The 17,023-nt window shown below is 47.9% G+C and overlaps 1 protein-coding gene across 17 annotated transcripts in view; it reads left to right on the top strand.

Annotated features, from left to right (window-relative positions):
- Nucleotides 1–17,023, top strand: part of PTPRS (protein tyrosine phosphatase receptor type S) — a 422,866-nt gene that overhangs the window by 345,501 nt on the left and 60,342 nt on the right. For 11 of the 17 annotated variants that reach the window (XM_060232878.1, XM_060232879.1, XM_060232876.1 and 8 more), the window contains 3 exons: nucleotides 561–673; nucleotides 6,140–6,187; nucleotides 15,212–15,309. In XM_060232878.1, coding sequence (XP_060088861.1) covers nucleotides 561–673; nucleotides 6,140–6,187; nucleotides 15,212–15,309 — 259 coding nt within the window. The remainder of the gene's footprint in view (nucleotides 1–560; nucleotides 674–6,139; nucleotides 6,188–15,211; nucleotides 15,310–17,023) is intronic. The other 6 variants (XM_060232884.1, XM_060232883.1, XM_060232885.1 and 3 more) reach the window with 1 other exon arrangement.

Below are 17,023 nucleotides of genomic sequence, written 5' to 3'. Positions count from 1 at the left end.
CTCTCATACTCTTTTGTTAGAGCTGAGCAAATTTGTCAAGTCTTTGTGTGGGGTCTGATTGGATCATGCAACTATTTCTAAATCAGACATGCAAACTTACCTGCACTCAGAGGAGTCTGCCTTTTGTCTCTGTGTGAGACTCTGCCCAGGACATGCCTCCTTACAAATCAGGACATACATACAGAACAATGACCTGCACTCTCCTGAGAGCCAACATGCTTCCTGTTTTAACTCAGAAACAAGTATGGGTGCATTCACACACACTAAATAACATTCTTTGCAACTGGATTTTTACTGTGCAAGAATGGCTAAATCCACTTGCAAACAGCTGCCGTGTGAAAGCACCCTCTGTCTCCGCTAGCAGACTTGGATAGCTTTTGAAGGATTGCGCAAATCAACTGAAGTTTTTGCAGCTTGTAGTATTCAACTTTTCTTGCTACAGGAATTATTGGGCGCCAGTGGCACAGTTCTAAGCATAAGTAGAATCCCTGTGTCTGAAAAAGTTGCCTTTTTAATCTCTCTTCATTTTCCTTCCCCTTCTTTCTCCTCATCCTCCTAAGTAAACGGAAAGATTCTGAGCCAAGGATCAAGTGCATGCTGAACAACGCCGAAATCACCCCCCACCACCCAAAAGATCCCGTGGAGATGAGACGCATCAATTTCCAGACACCAGGTAAGGGGGCTGCAGGCTCCTCCTCTCCACAGGATTTCACTTAGGGGACTTACGAGAAAGACTCATCCATCTTCAGTAGCAGCCAGTGGGGTTTGGGGGTGGGCATGGGCTCGCTGTCTTTTCTGGCTGCCTTCTGACCAGTGTTCCCTCTAAGCTGAGTTAGCGTGAGCTAGCTCACAGATTTTTAGCCTCCAGCTCACACATTTTTGTCTTAGCTCTGGAAAATTGACCCCAGAGCACAATAATGTATACTGTAGCTCACAACTTTAATACTGGTAGCTCACAAAGTAGCATTTTACTCACAAGACTCTGCAGCTTAGAGGGAACATTGCTTCTGACCTGCAGCACAGGTGGGAAGGCAGCGTGGCCAGTTCATACAGTGACGGCACTTGCAATGGCATGGTTCTGCCATGTCACGACATCCATCATCATAGCAGAAATGTGTATATTCATTTGGGTGTTTCACAGGTGGGGAGGGGAACGCAGAAAGGGAGCTGCAGAATCAATGCATTGGCCACAGTGCCCAGCTTCTTGCCAATGTCAGCCTTTGAAAAAGAAAGCAAGAATCTTGGCCTTATGGCTGCCGAAATATGCCCCCAAAGTGTGTGAGCTCACACCTGTTGAAGGCAGACAGGAAGGCTGAGATAAGTTCTCCCGTGCCCAGATGGTCTGCAGAGTCCCTGGTTCTGACCAAAGCCAGTTCAGATTATGCAAGGTGGTGAAAAACACAGAATAAAGGAGGGGGGGATGTCAGGCTTCTTGGTCTGTCTAATTAAATACAGGCTGCCCAATTTCAACTGATTATCTCAGTGCTGGATATGAAATGTTGTCATCAAAGCAGGCTTCTGTTTCTGTGCCACTTCTCCGGGTGTCCACAGCAACAGGTGCCCTGCCTGCCTGCCTTCCTTTCTTCCTTGGCGGCCCAGCTTGTGCCTTTGGGAATGTGGAAGTTCAGCATGCCACCCTTCTTATTATTTAATTGAATTATTTAAATAAATCTTGATTTTTTAAAAAAAGATCTTCATACAAATTATTTTGTATGAAGGTGGGTAAGGCTTGGAAGTGCTCGTTTACCCTGTGATCTTCCCCCAACGTCTAGCAGACCCCAAATAAGTGATGCCAAATAAGCAAAACTTATGGCATGAAATGTGGATTGGGGCAAATGTACTTTATGCATGGTTTATAGAGCAGGTTTCGATTTTCCTTGGTGTAGGAATTTGATTTTTCCTCCCTCTAGCCCTGTTTCCAGAGGGCAGAAACATTTGCAGGCACTCTGCGTGGGGTCTGTGAAGCTGTGGACAAAACAGTCTTCTGCATCGACAAGCATGTCTTTCCTCCCACGTCTTCTGGGCCTCAGACCCTGCCTTCTGCCACTCAAGATGCTGAAAACTCCCAGCTCCTTGCAAAACTGCCGAGGTGTTAGCAGAACACAAATACCAGCATGGCAATCTCTCCCTCTCTCTTTCTCTGTTTGGTCTATACAGCTGCTTTGTCTGCTTTGACACGGGGACATTCTTTGTGTGACATTTGCTTCACCCGTGTGCGGGGCTGGCCCTAGACAGCCTGGCACCCCTCCCCCGCACTGATAATGTCACCGAGTCACAGGGGGGTCTTCCTGTTTGGTGCCCCAGAAGGCTGGCACCCTAAGCGACCACCTAGCTTGCCTAGTGGCAGGGCCAGCAAAGTCCCAGAGGCCAGAGGTGGGACAGGTGCCCTTTCCTTGCCACATCCCCCCACCGTGGCTGCCATTTTCCTCCTCAAGACACCTCCAGAGGACTTTGCTAGCTTTTAAAAAATATTTATATATATATATATACTTGTTGTATTAAGGGGCCCCGTGGCGCAGAGTGGTAAAGCAGCAGTACTGCAGTCTGAGCTCTCTGCTCATGACCTGAGTTCAATCCCAGCTGGGTTCAGGTAGCCAGCTCCAGGTTGACTCAGCCTTCCATCCTTCCGAGATTGGTCGAATGAGTACCCGGCTTGCTGGGGGAAAAGTGTAGATGACTGGGGAAGGCAATGGCAAATCACCCCGTAAAAAGTCTGCTTTGAAAATGTCATGATGCGACGTCACGCCAGAGTCGGAAATGACCGGTGCTTGCACAGCGGACTACCTTCACCTTTTTACTTGCTGTATTACTGTCCAGTAGCATGAGGAGAATGGCAGCTGCAGAGGACAGAGGCAAGTGAAATGGCGTCAGTGTGGACAGATCTTCCCATCCACATGGCACAGAGATAAGCACTGCTGTCTTGCAAGAAATAAATAAGGGCATTAAACCATGTTTAGCAACGATCAGCACAAAGCAGGGGAAAACCTGGAAGATGCATGATAAGAGGATGATATCATGTGGGTTCTTGGGGTGGACCCCAAACCCTGCTGCAGATTGAATGCCAAACTTGAGCAACACTTCTGTGCGGAAGCAATCTGGATTCAGCTCAAACTGATACAGCTGGGTTTAGTAGTGAAAGTGACCAGGGCTTGATGTGTGCCTTTCAGTATTCCTACAGCTCCACAGTCAAGTGAGCTGTGAAATGGACACTTGCAAGTCACAAGCTGAGGAAAGCGACCTTGAAACCACTCAGGGTGTACATTTATTTATTTCTCTTCCTTTGGGTTTGGGAATAGCTGATCATCCCAGATGTGTATGTTAACCTTTCACTTCTCTTCTAGTGTAGTCTTCAGTCCGCCCACAGGCAGGCTTGTGGTATCTTCAAGACTAGCTTTTAGAATCTTAATGCACCTGGAAGCACCTTTCCAGACCTAGGGCCAACCTTTAAACCACCCCGCATGCCAACAGGGGACCCTTGGAGTTGTGAGCATGTCACAAGCAGTAACATGACATCACAGTCATATGACAGGAAGAGGAGGAGTCATACCTGTGCAAAAAAGGAGGGGAGGCTTCTCCACTTGTTGAGTGACCATTTTCCTTCTGCTGTTGCTTGGGTTAGCATGTATCTCTCTCTGCATAGACATTAGCAAGTGCGACAAAAACAACTTCAGTTCCTGGTCTTTCTCCCCTCCCCCCACTTCCCCAAAAGGCACGGCCACTGCTGCAGTTCAGTCTTGGCAGAATTCTGGCCAGAGCTAGAGACCAGCAGAAAGGCAAGTGGACTCCCAACACCTGCAAGGTCTGAAAAGCAAAAGGCAAATGCAAATATAGTTGCCTTGTCGTTTCCTTCTGTTTCTTCCAAATCAAAACCAGAGCTTGCTTTTGTCCTCTCTGTTCCAAAGCAGATCCCAGGCTGAGGATCCAAGAAATGGGAAAGCTGAATTGGCGCCGGGGGGTTAGAGGAGGGGATCCGTTACTTTCAGCGGATTGGGCGAGGCCTGCAGGGTTCTCCTTGCAAGGCAGGGATGGAAAATGAAGCCGGAGGGTCGGGCTGCCTCCTCTCCCATTGTTCTTGTTCTTGTTGATCCAGTGGATTTCTTGGTCTACACAAACCGCTTTGCTTCCAGGCAAAAAGGATCATTTGATCCTTCTTGATCTTCCTGCTGTGGTCTATGAAAACATAACTGGCCAGAACTGTAGTTAGAAGCGCATTGCTAATCCCCCCCCAATCTTGTGTATCACCAAAACTGATCTTTGAGGATTTCTCTATTCCGCCCCCCCCCCCCCTTGCAAGCACACAACAAAAGAAGATGTGCCTGGAAACGTCCCTTCTTTTTCCCGTGGGGAGGGGAGAAGAATCAGACGGGTGGTGCTGAGAGGAAGTGAGTTCACCCGTCACGCTTTGCCATTTTCCCTGCCTGAGTCACAACCCCCCCTCCCACCTGGAGCTTCCCTGCAGGGAAACGCATGCAAAGTGTGCCCAGTTTGTTCTGTGGAGCAGGGAGCAGCTTGAGGCAAAGATGCATCAGGAAAACGACCAATAGGGAAAGGCCTGCAGCAGTCACCTGGACCACCCCAAGGGCTGTGAAGGAAGTGTGGAATGTCCTGTTCAAGAATCACCCAGGTCCCATCTAGGGTGGCAGACTTGGGGAATAGTAAGACTCAAGTCCAAATTGACCTAATAGATGGGGGGTGGCCAAACTGTGGCTCAGAAGCCACATGTGGTTCTTTCAAACATTGTATGACTCTCAAAGCTCCCCCCCCCCCCCCACTGCTTTGGCCAGCTTGGAGAAGGAATTTATCTCTTTTAATCACTTCTCCAAACCAAGCCAGCCGGCTGCTTGGAGAATACATTTAAAGGTAAAGTTGCTTTCTTTCCACTTCTCCCTCCCCCAACTATTTGCCTTCCTTCCTTCCTTCCTTCCTTCCTTCCTTCCTTCCTTCCTTCCTTCCTTCCTTCCTTCCTTCCTTCCTTCCTTCCTTCCTTCCTTCCTTCCTTCCTTTGTTCATGTCGTCTGGCTCTCAAACATCTGACATTTATTCCATGTGGCTCTTATGTTAAGCAAGTTTGGCCACCCCATCAGATGTTCAGGGCAGAAGCTTTCAAGATTTAAAGCTCCCCTCATTGATACCTGCTCTGATTCTCAAAAGCTCAGGCCCCCAACATCTTGTGGGTCTCTAAGGATGCTGCTGGCCTCAAATCCAGCTCTTTGACTGCAGACCAACACAGCTGCCCTGTGAGGCTAGGAGGATGTGGCAGTCAGTGCCCTCAAAAAGTCTCTGGGCCATCTTGCCTCTTGGGCCTTTCTGAGGGCAGTCACTGCCTGTCCCTCTCCCCTGCTGCTCAGGGGGAAGGGCTGAGCTACCTGCAGTAGAGAGAGGGGGAAGCCAGACCCCTGCAGAATTCACATCACCTCCTGCCTGATCCCTTTAACTGGAGATGCTGCGGATTGAACCAGGGACCTTCAGCATGCCAAGCAGAGGCTGTGCCGGTGAGCCACGGCCCCTCAGCAGTCACACACGAGCTGCCTTAAACTGAATCACACCCTTGGTCCATCAAGGTCAGTATTGTCCACCCAGACCAGCAGCGGCTCTCCAGGGTCTGAATTGCAGCTGTTAAATAAAAACCTCCACAGGGAAAGCAGGAGAGGTTTCTCTAACCACCCGTCCCCAAACACTCTCAGGAATGGCAGTGGCTTCGTTCAGGAGGGAGAGGTGTTGGGAGATGCACCTCTGTTCTGGTTTGTGATTTCAAAATGAAAACAAATAGAGTAAGTAGGTTCTATTTATGGAGAATAGATATATTCTCTTCTGCTCTGGAATTTGGGAAAGGGAGGGAGAAGAATAACTAAAGCCGTTCTTTGTTTGTATGCTGTGGCCTTGTTTCTCCCCTCCTCCCCCAACCCTCCCCCCCTGCACAAAGAATCCAAAAAGAAAAACACACACCCTTCCCCCCCCATACACACACACGCACAAAAAAAGCTCCACTATTATTATTTATGTTGCTTTCATTTTTGTTCAGTTTGTTTTTTCTTGGTTGAGTAGTATTTTTTAAGAAAATTAAAGTGTATTTTTTGTGTTTAGATATATATATTTTTGGTTTATTTTTATTTATTTTTTTGTTTACTGTTTTCTGCAGATTCTGGTCTGAGCAGCCCTCTCAGTGACCCTGAGTTTGACTTTGAAAGTTAGTTCCTGTGTGTCTTTGTTCCTGTCGGTTTCATCGGTTGTGATCCTTTCCCACCCCCTCCCTGGATTTTCGGTTCCCTTTAGTCACACTCCTCCCTGCGTGTGTGTCCCCCCCCCCCCGCCCTTTCTCTATTCATCTGCAATCTTTGCGGCTTTTGCCATCTCACACCCCCCATGCCGTTTGTTTCGTCTGGGTGTACGTCCAGTTTTACAGTCCTTGAACTGAAAGGCCTTTTGCAAAGCGATCAAAATTTCAGCTGAACGTGTATGTATCTCTCATTGTGTGTCTGTATTTTTATATATGTATATTAGTATAATTTAAAAAAAAACATGCAAGAAAACCACATAATCCAAGGAAGGGTCCTAGAGGTCATCCAGTCCAGCCCACTGCTTGATGCAGGGAGTGCAGCTCAAGGGCTCCCAAGGAATGGCTGCCCAGCCTCTGCTTGGAGCTCTCTAGTGAGGTCCTGCTGTCAAGCATTAGGAAGCTTCTCCGAACATTCAGCCAAAAATCTCCCCTCCCCTGGAACCTGCGCCCAGTGGAGTTAAATCCTTCCCTCCCAAGCAGCAGAGAGCAAGAATTCTTTCACACATGCTGAATCTCACAGTTTCAGTCCACTTCACAGAGTAAAATCCAGTTGCAAAGTGGATTGAAAGTGTATTATTTAGCGTGTGTCAAAGTGCCCCAAGGCTCTGCCCTCTTCCCTGTGGCTGCCCTTCAAGTGTTGGAAAAACACAATTAGGATTTCCCATTCTCCAGGCTAAACAGACCCTGACTCCTTCTTTTGTCCTCCCTTTAGGATTTGTTTCCGAGACTCTGACAGCATTGTGCTGTGGGTGTTATTCAGAATGGATCCAGACTAAATTGGCAAATTCCACATCTCCTGCAACCCCCTCCCCTCCCCTCCCCATGTCATGGAGTGGGAGGAGGGGAAGGTCCACGCTGCCCCTGGAAAATTTAGTCCCAGTTCTAGTCTCCTCTTGGCTTTATTTCCCCCTGCTGTTTCTGATTCTCACACAGCGTTTTATGACAAGTCATTCTGGTCTGATTCGAACCCAGGTCTTCCTAATCTAGTACATTTTTATCCTGCTTTCTTTGTGGAATTCTGGGTGGTCTATATTGTTGTCCCTTTTCCATGCTATTCTCCCAACCCTGTGTAGTAAGGGGGTTGAGAGGGAGTAATGGGCCCCTTGATCTCACAGACCCCACTCCACTTCTAGCCACCAGACAGCTCAGCTATCTGGTTTCTGCCTCCACTGTCTTTCTTGCCACATAACACTACACCCCAATTCTCACCTACCAGGATCTGGAGTGTAACAAGTAATTGTGCATCCTGACTGAAAACAAAATCCCTGTGTGCAGAAAACTAGACTTGAGAGGAAGTCAGAGCTAGAGCCCTGATAGATTCATTTTCTGTGCTGTGGGTTTTTATTTATTTCTAGCAAGCAGTTTGTCGTGCAAGTCCCAGACATTGTGAAGCTGAAGTAGTTCGGCCAAATGTATGCTGGAAACCCCTTCAGTCTGGTCCAGTTCACATTGAATTCCCAGGCATGGACAGAAAGACCGGCATGGAAGGAGATGAGTCATTTGCATCTCTCATTGTTTGCAAGCTTAAGAAACCAAAACCCAATTGGTTTCAACAGCCATCACCCTGGCATTGATTGTAAATCTGCTTTCCAGGTTTCTTCCCACACACACACACTTCCCATTGGCCACTCTGAGAACAGGGTTAATTCCAGAATGCTGGAACATGCACAGAATGCCTTTATTCTGGATCAAAACTGGGGGGGGGGGGGGGGGGGGCAAAACGCGCTGCTTTGGCCTGCAGTCCTGCCCTGTCCTCCTAGGTTTCTCTCAACACCTGAGGAGGCTTTTCTTCCACTCTTGGGTAGCCCTCTGCCATCACCTGACCCTTTGTATGGAATCACAAGACTCCCAGCTTCCCTTCTAAGTTCTGAGGCCTGGCCTCTCTGCCTCTCACTGTCTTGTGTGCCCCTGGAGGAATGGCCACTTGCCAACTGCCTGCCTTCCTCCAGCACCTCTTTTAAAATAGTGTGTCCGAGACGGTGGGAGTCTCTGCTACAGAAAACCTCTGCCAGTATCAAAAGTTATAACAGATTTCTTAAACAGAAAACGTTTACAAATCTACTTTTAGCACAGCACCAGCTTGAGCAAGGGATCCAAAAGAAATTGCTAAATGTGATTCCTCTGTCTCTCTTTCTATATATGCCCTGCGAGATGTTTAAGTAGGAGTAGTAGCTTAAGAGTTCTAGATCTCTGCGGAGTCCCCTTTACCTTGAAGTTTGCTCCAGCTCTTTAGACCACCACATGGTCAAAATGGCTGCCTTCCCAGTGGAGAGGTCTACCTGCTCTCATGGCCTCAGCGCCCCCAAGTTAATGAGACCTGCTTCCTGCTGCAGGAAGGTGGTTTTTTTTAATTGTATCTGTTTCTCCACCCACTGACCATGTCACAGAGACTTTCCCTGGAGATCTCCAGCACATTTCATTCCTCTAAACCTCTGTTACCTGCTAGGAGAAAGGGAGGAGCTTGACCCACCCATTATCTCTCCTGCAAGATATATTATCATTTGTATAAAGGTGGTGAGATGAGGTAAGTCTGGGAAGCAACTGAACTGACTTCCCCCACCCCACCCCATCTGTTCTCTGCACCAAGGGGGGGGGGGGGGGGACTTTTAAAATGCGTAGGGAAGATTTTGCTCAGCTCAAAGCTCCCAGGAAAAAAATGTATTTCTTCACATTTTTTAAAAAATTAAAATAACCCAAAAGCAAAAGTGCTCCTGGGCATGTGCAAAATGACTTTCTCTCCCAAAGGGTGCTTGTTTAAAGTCAGGCATGTCATGAAGAGGATGTTGTTTCATTTGTCCCCCCCCCCCCCCATAACAACACTGTAGAAATAATGAAAATGATAACCACACGGATTGTTTTTTTCTGGCGTTAAGCTTTCCTGTCCTGGCACTAGCCTGGATGACGGAAGCCAGGCTTTTCACAACCCAGCCGGCTGTCGGCCCCGTTTGGCAGATTATTGCTATTATCGGTTGTGAATATGATTTCTAGAAAGGCTGTATAAATCAAGTAGATTAAGAGGCACCAGACCTGTCTCAAGGCTGCAAAACAAGGGCAGTGTGCTCGCTCGGAGCACAGGTTTCCTGCCTTTCAAAACGAGGGTTCTCAGACCCCAGATTCAGGCAGGGGACCCCCTGGTTTTCAGGCCTTGTGTCGCCACCAACCATCTGGCCAGCAGGGGAAACGCACCCCTAAACAACAATGTCACAATGACATCACATGAAAGCGATGTCATCATGTTGGCAACGCTCTGCTTTGTGGGCAAAGCTCTATGATTTGGGCCCAGGTTTATCCATAGGGCTTGCCCAAAAAGCACCAGGTCTTTTTTTGTAGCAGGAACTCCTTTGCCTATTAGGCTACACACCCCAGATGTAGCCAGTCCTCTTGGAGCTTACAGCAGGCCCTGTACGAAGAGCCCTGTAAGCTCTTGGAGGATTGGCTACATCAGGGGGGTGGCCTAATATGCAAAGGAGCTCCTGCTACAAAACAAGCCCTGGTCCTGGCAATGCTGTCCTGTAAAGAGTTACGCCGGACTCAGTGCATTGATTTCACTAGGCGTGGATTGGAGCAGCTCCGAGGAAAATTACATCCCGCCCCCTGCCGGGGCTTTTTTTGAGCAGGAACACAGTCCTGGCATCAGGGTGTGGCCTAGTATGCAAATAAGTTCCTGCTGGGCTTTTTCTACAAAAAAAGCCCTGGTTATCATAACTCTTTGTAGGACAGCACAAGTTCCAGGGGAGGTCCTCTCCATAGTCTATATCTCTAATGCTCTCAGGGGATGGACGGTGCAGCATCAGGCTTTAATTGGGAGGGACCTCCAGGGTCATCTAGTCCAACCCCCTGCACAATGCAGGAAACTCACAAAGGCCTCCCCCTAAATTCGCAGGATAGTCCAGGGAGAGCCAAGGGAATACAAAGGGAGCTTTCACAGAAGATCAATCACAGAAATGTGTGCTAGGAAGAGACATCTGAATTTAGGTAGAGGAGGTTTATGTAGGATACAGGACAAAAGAGGGAACAAAACAAAAGGGGTTGTGGTGATGAACAGAATCGACTGTGCAGTGACATGACTAATAAGTTGGACTAGGGAGACCTAGGTTCAAATCCACCATGATGCTCACTAGGTGATCTTGGGCCAGTCACAGGATGATTCTGCACTCACCTTGGTCTGGGGCAAGCTTTCATTTCCGTGCGGAGCAAGCTGGCGATTTTGCACCAGTTGCACCGCACTGCCAATTTTGCGCCGCCGCAGGTTTAAATCTGAACAAAACAGGTTTACACTGCAGCAGGGCAAATCGTGGGTTTGCCCCACACAAAATAGCGACGCGGAGCAACTGGTGCGAAATCACCAGCTTGCTCTACATAGAAACGGAAGCCTGCCTCAGACCAAGGTGAGTGCAGAATCACCCCCTGTCTCTTAGCCTAACCTACCTTTTGGGTCATTAAGTGAAGGCAGGGAGAACCCCCATGATCTCCTTGAAGATTTAAAAATATGGCCATAAGACCTGAAAAACAGGCAAGAAGGGCAAGCGAAACCGAGAATTACAATTCTCTGAAAACATCTGTATCTGAAATTGATTCGGCCCGCTACCTGGACCTTATGGAACCTGTTGGCTCCATTGAGGATAGTTCTAAGCTGTTGTCTCAATGCCAGGAAACAAACGCTTTAACCCGGCAACAGAGCAACAAGCTCCAGTCAAATTGCAGTTTCATTATTGCTGCAGCCCGCTCAACAGATGTTTGGGTGATTTTGTCTGTCGAATGATCCAGCCCTGGGGGGGTGGGGGGAGGTGCGGAGAGGGAGAAAGCTGAGTTCTTTGCAATAACAAGATTAAGGAGATTTCAAGGGATTTGAAACGCTAGATGAAAACTGTCTCTCCTAAGATCTCTTATGTTTCAAAGCCAGAAAATGTGGCCTTGCTTGGCAACTAGGTTTGGCAGAAAAGCCACTTTGATTGGGGAGGGGTTGAAAAATGGCAGAACTCCCCCTGGCTCCCCCACCCCAATTCATAGAGCAGAATGTTTTATTCTGACATACTGAAAAATATTTATATTCTGTTATCCATACTCAGAAAGCCCCTCCCCCCTCCAGTTTCTGCATGAGTGAAACCAGAACAGTGACTCAGGCAGAGATGTGATAAGAAGTCCTTCTGAGAATGTGATTCTGCTGCTGTTCTGCCTCAAGGCAACAGAATGGTGCAGCCGCCATTGAGGCCTCAGCAGAGAATGAGTGGAAGAAGACAAGGCTGCTGCAGTAAGTCATGCAGAGAAGCAGCAGACAGCCTCCTCTGCAGCACCAACCTACAGAGCAGACTGTCTGCTGATTCCCTGTATGACATACTGATCATATAATGTCAGTTTTGTGGCCTGGGGATGGCTCATTGAGATATGCACAAAACACAGCCATTTTGAGCATCATTTTTTGTGTTAATTTTTGCCTACAATTTAGACATTTGATCTCATTAGGTGCTTCCGTTTAAATTATTCTATGCTTTGTTTTCCATTGTGTGAAGGACAAAGGGAAGAGAGGCATCTGGGCTGCCAACTGGCCATGCCTCTTTTTTGGAGTATTTGCCCGGCCTAGATCTACTCGTGTGCCCCTAGTTGTCCTTTGCAAAGGGTCTGCAGAATACCAGCTGGCCATGTGGAAAATCTTGAAACCAGCAGCGAGGATGCCCCTGCCACAACCAGCTGTAGTTTCTCTGTCCCCCACCGGTAGCTTATTCTGGCTTCCATCTGCCACCTTCCTGTTTGCTCCATGGCAGCCACTCGGCAGGGTTCTTCTCATGTCCTGACGGGGGCTAAGCCCCTTCTTTCTCAGCTGCTGCTGGTGAGGTATCTTCTCCTTGTTGGGTTTTGCAACAGGGGAAAAAAAGGATAATCGTTCTTTGCAAAAGCACACTGTAAAACTGGTGGATGCTGCGCTAAGCTTTTGCCATCTCTGTGCCGAGTTGCCGGGTTAATTTCTGACCAAGCCGCCACTGCTCGCTGCTGCTTTTAATCACGTAATACCCAATGGGGCTCGAAATTCTCCATGGCTCCCCACCACTCTTTCCCCCATTCCCAGGACACTGTGGTGGTTTCTCAAAAGGGAACAAGTCTGTCTGTAGCAGCCACAGCACTTGGCAGCTCAGTTTAACGGGTGTGTTAAGGACACAAACACCCAGAAATATTTTTCCCAATCTTAGGTGAACACGTGAAAATGTCTTATACCAAATCCGACCATCAAAGTCCTTATCATCTACTCAGACTGACAGTAGCTCTCCAGGTCTCAGGCAAAGATGTTTCCCTTAACCAACCACCTGATCCTTTTAGGTGGAGATGCTGGGGATTGAACTTGGGACCTTTTGCATGCCAAGCATGTCCTCTACCACTGAGCCACAGCCCCTCCTAAAGGACAACTGTGTCACAACGAAGATGGTTAGAAAGGCCCCTTCAGCACTTTCTGTTGCCATGGTTTCTCTCCAAAAAAGCCACAGGAACTGGCAAGGATGGTTGGGTCAGAACTAAAACTTCCAGAGTTCACTGGGGAAGAAGCCATGCCACAAATTGCACAGAGAAGTCATCTTAAACATTTGCATTGCTCTCCTCTAGATTTGCTAGTTTACTGCATGCAAGAAACTTTTTACATGGAAGAGCATTGAGAAAGCTGAGATCCCGCTCTCATCCCTGCAAGCCCCAGAATTCTGCAGCTGCATTCTATGTCGTGTGGAAGTAGAAAGTCTCTAAACCAGTAACTTTACCATTCTGATTTGGGAGCAAGTTCTCCAAAGTAAACATGCATAGGATTGAGCTGCGACTGATTTATTACGTTGTTCTGCAGGCAATGCCCCATTTCTTCAGAACAGTCAGATGGTGCCACAATCAATCAGCTTAAATTGTTGCGCAGACATTTCCCCAGTGATGCCAGTTCCCTGTCTGCATGTTCCTGTGGTTGTTTCTGCTACAAATCTAAGTGCAGTGTGGAAACTATTTTATTTTTAATGCTATTTCATTCTCTTTTGCTATTTCAGTCCCCCCTCTAATCTGACCCTGCACCTCCAGACGTCAGCCTTCCAAAGCCTTTGCAATGGAGCCCCCGTAATAATGTTGAAATGCCACTCAGTGAGGCTGACATTGTGTTCCCCCCTATGTGTGTGCACACACACACGCACACACACAAAGTAAAATTGATTGGGAGGAGAATAGAGATGAAGAGCTACGCAGAAGCTGCAGTGCTTCTGGCCAGCCAGTTTTATCTATCAGGCCTGCTGAGAAGAGGAGCAGTGGGCAATTCTGACGGAAAGGGACTTACATCTGTTTGGTAGCCAGGCCTTCTGGCTAGGTTGCCCTGCTCAGAAATCTTAAAGAGTTGTGAAGATAGACTGTGATTACTCTGGTTCAGGGGAAAGCACTCTGTTTCAGGCCTGAGTCCTGGCATTCAAAACCAATTAACTTGTCACTTGAAATCATGAAAGTGCAGAGTGCATTCGGAATGGAAACCAAGCCGTGCTGGGAGTGGGGAGGGAGACTGAGGAGTTCCAGACCACTGCTGAAAGGATTGCAGCAGATCCCAGACACAGCGCTCACGTTATTGGAGAGTTCTGTGCCTTCTTTTCTGCTGCCTCATCTGTGCCAAAAGGGGGTGAACTATGGGTGCGTTCATACACACTAAATAACGCTCTTTGCGACTGGATTTTTACTGTGTAAGGATAGCAAAATCCCCTTGCAAACAGTCGCTCTGTGAAAGCGCCCTATTAGGCCTTCCCCCCCCCCCCCGCCCGCAAACTGCACATGACCAAAAGTGCGCAGCTCTCCTTTGTAGTCTCAAAACGAAGGTCTCCGAAATCGGCGGGAGAAGACCAGCATCTTCAGAATGCACATTGCTGTCTTCTTTGATAGCCAAACTTGTACAACCCAGAAGTTTTAATGGACAGATTTCTGCCCCCCCCCCCTCACCCCATATACTGAAATGCTCACAACTCACCAGAGGGAGTGATCCTGATGGATGAGAATTTCTGATTTTAGGAAATTTAGGCCCTTTCACAAGACCAGTCTGTGCCTGAATGTCAAAGTGATGGTTTTGAAATGCATAAGACGATATTGTTCCAAAGGAAAATGAGTTTCACAGGAGAAATTAAATCAAAGTAGAACTCCACCAAATTGGCATTGGGTATGGAATTATCCAGTGTGTATGCTAGTGATAATAGCCACTTCCCAGTAGTTTGTATATCTGTCCATGTCCTATTAGTGGAGGCTAAAATCTGCCACACGAGATGACCAGTCCACTTTGCCCCATTTAAAGTCAAGTGAACCTTGTGGAAACTTTTGAAAAACCTCCACAGCGCTCTGACATGCGTACATCAGAGTCTTCTTTTGCCATTGGCCACCTCAATTCATAACCCTCTTTTTTATGTATGTGCTTGTGGGGTAGCTATCCCCCCCCCATTTTTGAATGTCTTTATTATCGTGGGGGGGGAGCAGTTTCTCCCTCTGACCATTTTTGTTCACTCTCAACAGTGTGACATTTTGGTTTCTCTTCAGCTTGTACATTTTGCCACCATCTGTTTCTTTTGCCGTTTGCTTGTTTCGCTCCTCCCCCTTTAACTTCACTGTTAGAACTGCTAGCAAGCGTCTGCTGTCGGAATCTCTCTCTCTTTTTTTTTTAATTTCCCCTTTTTTCCAGATGAAATGCATATTTTCGGTAAATGTCGAGAATGGGGCCATCCAGGGGAGAACTCTTCATTTTCCTTTGAGTTCCAAGGACACAATTTCGAGCCCTCAGTCTCTCTTCCCACCACTTCCCACCCGTTCTGACCGTCCTTCCATTGCAGTCGTTTTCTATTTACATTGCAAAACTATTTGTTGTTTGTAACAGTCTGATGGTTTTAATTGAAGGAGGTTTTTTGCTTCCCCCTCCCCTCGCCCCCCAACCCCTTTCCCTTTTTCCACTTCTAGGTATGCTCAACCACCCACCAATCCCAATTTCAGAACTGGCAGATCACACAGAGCATCTCAAAGCCAACGACAACCTAAAGCTCTCTCAGGAGTATGAGGTATGGAAATGCAAATGTGTGGTTCTTTGTGGGTTCCTGGGGTGAAGCAGGGGGGCTGCAGTGCATCACTGACTGAGGGCAAGCCAAGAAACAGCCCTGGTGGGCTGCTGTGTTCTCCTCTGGAACATCTGCTATAACATACCAGGGCATGTGAGAGGAAGTGCACATCATTATTTATTTATTTATTTTATTACTTTAGTTTTCTATCCCGCCCTCTCCACAAGCAGACTCAGAGCAGCTAACAGTCAATTTAAAAACAAATTAAGGTTACAATTTAAAACAGTAAAATAACAATTAAAATACATTTAATGGTGCTGCTCAAAACTTCAGTATAAGCGGGGTCATAACTTTCTTTCTTCTGACAGTGATCCAATAGCGATCATAATTCCTCATGAGTGACGTCACTCAGCAGTGTAGAGTGGCAGTCTTCTCCCATTTAGATATTAAAGGCCTGTCAAAATAGTTCAGTTTTAAAGGCCCTGCAGAATTGGGAGAGATCCCTCAGAGCCCTTATTGCCTCTGGGAGGGCATTCCACATTATTGGTGCTGTCACTAAGAAGGCCCTAGCCCTTGTAGAGCACAGTCTGGCCTCCCTTGGTCCGGGGATAGATAGTAGGTTTCGTGTCCCTGAACGCAGTGCTCTCTGGGGAACATATGGAGAAAGGTGGTCCCGCAGATTGGAAGCCCTCGACCATGGGATAATGATGTCCAGAAAGGAGTAACCTTTACAAGGAACATTGTAAATGGAATAGAAACTCTTAGTGGTCCCAGATTGGCTAGACTTGGCCAACACACGTCACTCCCCATGCCCTCTGCCAGGTCACCTCCGGTGGCCATCACCTTGTCCTCACCCTGGTTGACTCCCTCTCTCTGCCCCTCTGTACTCTCCAGCCTTCTCCTCATCGACCTGGGCTGCTCCTTTATACCCTTCCTGTCCTCCCAGGTCCACCCCCAGCTTCCTAGCCCTCCCCCCATTGGTCCTTCTGCCTGGCTCTGCCCCTTCTTAAAAGCCAGGACGCTCAGGTAGGACCTGGAGCACAGACACAATCGCTGGGCTGTTCCATGTTGGCTGGGGCTTCCCTTCCCTCCTTCAAAACCCTGGAGGTGCTGATGTGCTCTGCAGCTGGACCTCTGTGTTTTCGGGGGGTGGCTGGGCTCTTTGGCTGCCGCACCTCCCCTCTTTCCTCCTGTGGGCACGGCGTGATGAAGGGGCTCTGTTCCACTCGTGCCTGGAACTGCGCTTGCTAGCTCTTTGGAGTAGCTTTCTGGGGCAGCTCCTGCCTCTACGACATTGTCACACAGCAGGGCCTTCTATTGGCTGCAACTACTCTGGTAAGGGTCTGTATGGAGGGCCCAGAGCACCCAACTACCCTTGTCTTCTTTATTAAGAAATACCTCCTAACTGCGACCAAGGAGACGTGAGGACCCAAGGAGTATAACAACAACAGTTTATTTACAGTGCTCAAGTAATAAGTGGGTAAAACAGTGAAATATATATACAGTAAAAGTTGGTGCAAATAAACAGAAAGTCTTGATGCATTTATCTATAAAGTCCCTACTCTAATAAACAACACTCACCCCTTGGGTAAGGGAACTCTCCCCTGCTTCTAGCTCTCCAGGCTACAGCCTGCCTCCAGCTCAGCCTTCCATGAAAAGAACACACCCTGGCTGGGCTTTGCCCTTTTATGTTTTCCTCTCTGTGCTAGTTTCCCTC

Source organism: Heteronotia binoei, chromosome 2 (genome assembly GCF_032191835.1).
Source record: "Heteronotia binoei isolate CCM8104 ecotype False Entrance Well chromosome 2, APGP_CSIRO_Hbin_v1, whole genome shotgun sequence".
Lineage (NCBI taxonomy): Eukaryota > Metazoa > Chordata > Lepidosauria > Squamata > Gekkonidae > Heteronotia > Heteronotia binoei.
The sequence above is the reverse complement of the archived record's forward strand: the minus strand, read 5'-3'. Positions and strand labels throughout refer to the sequence as shown.